At 41.2% G+C, this 5,144-nt stretch overlaps 1 protein-coding gene across 1 annotated transcript; it reads right to left on the bottom strand.

The window, feature by feature from the left end:
- Window positions 1-2,776: 2,776 nt before the first annotated feature.
- Window positions 2,777-5,144, bottom strand: LOC117458873 (ADP/ATP translocase 2). The gene is made up of 4 exons (XM_034099575.2): window positions 4,930-5,144; window positions 3,593-4,073; window positions 3,367-3,507; window positions 2,777-3,210 (listed from the first exon to the last, which is right to left on the bottom strand). The coding sequence occupies exons 1-4, from the start codon at window positions 5,038-5,040 to the stop codon at window positions 3,053-3,055; spliced, it is 891 nt and encodes a 296-aa protein (XP_033955466.1). The 5' UTR covers window positions 5,041-5,144; the 3' UTR covers window positions 2,777-3,052.

Here is a 5,144-nt window from a genome sequence, read left to right as displayed (position 1 = left end):
TTGGAGGCGATCTCCCAAGTGTTTATGCTTATCATTTTATTTGTCCTCCTCCTTCAGTTATAGCAATGGTATGTCAAAACTTTCCTATAACAGTGTGTGGAATCAATTTATCTCAGCAAACAGTATCATTACTTGCCATTTTACAACAAGCCCTGTATTTCACATATATTTACCAGTGACGTGTATTTGTTATTATAAAGAAAATAGCCGTAAAAGCTTCATTATGTTACATAATATTGTGACTTTTTTCGAAAAACTGTGAAGACTTATCTTGCATATACTTTATACAGAAGTATTAAGCCTTAATACAAAAGACTAAAAAAAGTGTGGAAGAATAAACTGATTGTTGCTAAGTAAGGATGATTTTTGTAAATGTTACCAGCACTTTTTTTGTAATTTTCACTCTCTGAGGTATTGTACAAGTTCAAGCTGTTTGTGAAGTTTGATTATGAAGGAATAAAAACTAGTACTTTCCTGTACTTCACAGAAAGTCTTGTTGCTGTTTTCTTTTTCTTTCACCTGGTGGATCATTCGTGACGTGACCTTTGCTCGATAAAAAGGTTTACCGATAAGGCTTCCACGCATGACCTCTCCTCTGCCAACAAAACTGAATCCATAAAACCACATAAATAGATCATAATCAAATAAATGGGCTGAATTAGCTCAAATGAAGCCGGTGGATAATATTAGCCTGCTTGTGTGTTGATAACAAATACAGTTGGAAGTGACAACAGGCTGGACCGTGTCCCAGAATGCACTGGGCAGAAGGCAGGGAACACCCTGGACAAGCTGCCAGTCCATTACAAGTCTGACAATGATTAATAAACAATCACAGTCACACTTCACTTCACGCCTACCGCCGATTCAAGAGTGCAATCCACTTCAATCACAAGTGTGGGAGGAAACTGATGCCGCTAACGTGTAAACTCTGAATAAAAAATAAAAACATTTTCCAGGAAGGGAAGACGTGGTTTGTCCAGCTGCGTGTCCTCTGCGGCATAACACCACACACACATGATATATGTATTGGCACATATATGATTTTAACACTGACTGGCCAACTGCATCAACCTGAACAGTCAATATTAGCTCATACTGATACTCAGATTGAGAGTGCTGACGTGTTACAAATAAACAAAAATTAATGATCACCGGCATGACAAAAGATTGCCTATCATTGAGAATATATTGAAATCCTACAGTGCCGGTAAGTATGTACCACAGTGGATTTTGAATATGAAATGTTCTGGTAAAGGTTAAGTTCAAGGGCTATACATACTTTGGGTTTCTGGAGATAAGGGGGGTAAATAAGATGTATTGTATCTTAAATCTTGATTCTGGTTTGCTTGAAATAATTCTTTAAAAGGTGTATTTGGTGCAATAAATTATAAATGTTTATGAATTCAAAATGAGCTTGTCTTTCAGAAAATATGTTTTTTTTCTCAGTGGTTATTTAGTTTACCCTGAAGCATTTAATTATTCATAGCTTTCAACGGTTATAATTCATGGCTAAATCCACATTAAGTCATCATAACCGAAAAATACAGTTTCAGCCTAATTAAAAAAAAAAAAAGACATATTTGTTTATACATATTGCTTTGAATGGAATATTAATTTTTGTACAGGATCATTAATGACAACCAAAGAAAATGTATTATCTTTGAGCCTGTCACATAAATAAGTGCACAGGTACAAAATGTTCCTTGCAGACTAATAAACTAGTTTTAACAGACTGTTGGCTTATTTTTGAAAGATGTAATGCAGTGCCGTGTAATTTATGATGCAACTCTATGCGTCATCTCTAAACCATCATTTATAAAGAGCGCAGTACTCATTTTGTTTTTAAGTGAAGTGTCACACTCTACAGGGGAATGTTGGCAGGGACTCACACGTATTTGCCTCGGACGCCCCCTGCTGTCAGGCTCCAGTGTCGGCTGAGTAGAGATTAGCTACGTAGGAGTGTACATTGACAGACACTTCCGCATGTGTGCTGTAACATGTCGCAGATTAAATGTCTCGCTGGCGGGCTTCTCCTTCATCCGACATTGTAGGTAATAAGGCCGTGTCTGTTTAGAAATACCACCCTCAGCAGATCTGACTAGTAGAGTATTTATCTAGCATAATATTTACTACAGTTATCTCTCACCTCGCTTTATCAAGGGTTGCAAATATTTGAAGTCAGCTGAGGAGACAGTTCATTCATAAAGTGTGTTGCAAGTTTCTCTACTAGTATTGATAGTAACACTCAAGCCGGTCACATGTAGTGTAACTCTGCACTGTGGCATTTCAATCCTGAATTCCCATCAGGAAATATGAATACTCCTTTTTAACATGAATCTGTCTTTGGCTTTTTTCTGCTGCAACAATGTAAATGTCCCCTGTGTTATAAAGGTATTCCGATTCTTTATAATGTTCCCGATTAAAATATTTGACTAATGAATGTCTCCCAAGGTGAATCCATTACCCCCGCTTGTTCTTGAAGAATAAATATGTGAAAAAGCATCTAAGAAACCTCCCCGGATCAGTAACTTTTATCACCACAAAATTAACAAGCATTAAATGCTCCGTCTCCCGCTGACTATCAGCAGCCTGTTGAGCCTTGTTTCAAAGGAGCCAACACTAAGGTGCTGTTCTTTACAATCCCAGTGGAGAGCAGTCAAAACAGGAAGGCTCAGGAAGAGATAAGCGTGAGTATATATAGCTGTTGGGTGTAATCCACTTCAAGCAATTCAGTATCGAGTGTTTCTCATGCAATGACAGTGGAAGACACAGTTGGTATAGTTTGTTCCCAGAATAGGTTTATTCAAGTTGGGACCATACAAACCTAGTGAATGACAGGAGGAGGAGGTATCAGATAATCTTTAACAGGAATGACAGTGGTAAAGAGGGGGTGGAACGTTTAAAATAATGATGCACAACGTACAACCTTTGCCCACAACTAGGGTGGGACACTATAGATTTGTTCCCATAAATAAGGCAGAATGCAGAGTCCATTGAAATGGAGAGTTATTACATTTAGCCAAATTGGACAGTGACGTGACAATAGGACAATTTACAGGACTTTCTTCAGCTCATCGTACAACACAAGCACGAAGGCACCACCCATGCCTCTGAGCACGTTGGACAGTGCTCCCTTGAAGAAGGCGTTGCTACCCTCATTCTTTGCGATCTTACGCCAGCAGTCCATGGTCCCGGTGTACATGATGTCAGCTAAAAGGTAAAAAAAGACAAGTTAATAGATATACAGGCATTGCATGTTAAAAATATTAAGCTGCATTGCTACTCTGCATTTAATCCATCAACTTGTATTCACGCTTCTATACACAATCGTAACATGGATACAACAGTAAATGCTAAAAGACTCACCTCCTTTGCGGCCGGACTGCATCATCATGCGTCTACGGACGGTGTCGAAGGGGTATGAGGTCAGGCCAGCAACTGCTGTCACACTCTGTGCAATCATCCAGCTCACCAATATACTGTTTTTCTTGTCGTCTGGAAGCATACCTGTAAACCCAAAAGGAAACACATTAGACCTGGAAGGTCACCAACCAAAAAGGCTGATCTGCAAGTCAATGCGGATTCAACGTACCCTTAGCGGTGTCATAGATTCCAAAGTATGCAGCCCTGTAGATGATGATGCCCTGCACGGACACATTGAAGCCCTGGTATAGACCCTTCAGACCATCAGACCTGAACACCTTGGTCAGGCAGTCTCCAAGACCGTTGAACTCTCTGGTGGCCCCAGCCTTTCCAACATCAGCAGCCAGACGGGTACGGGCGAAGTCGAGGGGGTACACGAAGCACAGGGAGGTTGCTCCAGCGGCTCCACCGGAAGCCAGGTTACCGGCAAAGTACCTCCAGAACTGGGTGCGCTTGTCAACGCCATCAAGGAAGATATTCTTGTACTTGTCTTTGAAGGCGAAGTTCAGGGCCTGGGTGGGGAAATATCTGATGACATTGGCAAGGTTACCTCTCCAGAAGGAAAGGAAGCCCTGTTCCTTGGGGATACGGACCATGCAGTCCATGATTCCCTTGTAGTGCACGGTGATCTGCTTACTGGCATGCTGGACCTGGAATAATGAAAAATGGGGGGAAAGGGTTTTAAAATGGGGAAGATAATCAAGTGTTGAGCATGTCATTCACATAGCCTCCTTGTTGTGACCTTGGTGCAGGTTAGACGTGTAAAAGTTGCTTTAAAAAGTCTTCATTCAGTGTAATTTAACAGCAGTGGGGATTAGAAGGTAAATGATGAGGATTGATCTGAAGATCATCTATCAAACGTTTTTTCCAAAAATTTGAAAGAAAATATGAATCCACATTAACAAAGTTATGTCTTACGGTGAACTAGGGTACACATAAGAAGGTTTTCAAACAATGCTGTAGTAGGATTAACATAAAGGATATAAAACTAGTTGACCCGGCCCGACTGAATTAACGCCGCCCGGGCCCTCACTGCAGACATCTCGCTAAACGCAGGCTAACATCCGTACATTAGCCACCGGAAACACTTCAATGTGGAATAAAGCGTACTAAATAACACACATACTGTCTTGTTTCAATTGCCTATAAAACAGTTGAGCTGTTAATACAATTGAGCTGATACAGTCCATTTGTACACAATGTCCCGGTAGCTCCAATAGCGTTTGTCCTTTGTTAGCTAACGTTACGCCGGCTAAGGTTAACGTGGGAAGCTAGCGCTAGCTACAGGCTGGTGTAGGTCATTTCCCCATCCCATGATGACCTCAAGTCCTTTCATCCATTACTATTAACATTTTCATTCATTATAAAGTATGACATGCTACTGGGTGATTTAAAGCTGTGTCTGTGGATAGGAGATGACAATCGGCAGAGAAAAGTGCCTAACTTTGTCTATCAGCAGTTAGCAAGATCACACAAGCTAGCCGGCTATGCTAGTGGTAGTTTTACCTGAAGGAGAAGCTTGACTCTCTCAATTGGGGCGACGGCTGTTTTGGAGATGGCGGCGGAGATGCCACCAGCCAAGAAGTCCTTGGCAAACGATACCGCTGTCTCATTCATCTTGGGATGTTCTTGATGTGACTCTCAGGTTACCAGTAAACTCAATAAGCCCCGACTGCACTATACGACTGATGGCCTACACAGACGAAATGGCCGATTGTGCA

Source organism: Pseudochaenichthys georgianus, chromosome 14 (genome assembly GCF_902827115.2).
Source record: "Pseudochaenichthys georgianus chromosome 14, fPseGeo1.2, whole genome shotgun sequence".
Lineage (NCBI taxonomy): Eukaryota > Metazoa > Chordata > Actinopteri > Perciformes > Channichthyidae > Pseudochaenichthys > Pseudochaenichthys georgianus.
The sequence above is the reverse complement of the archived record's forward strand: the minus strand, read 5'-3'. Positions and strand labels throughout refer to the sequence as shown.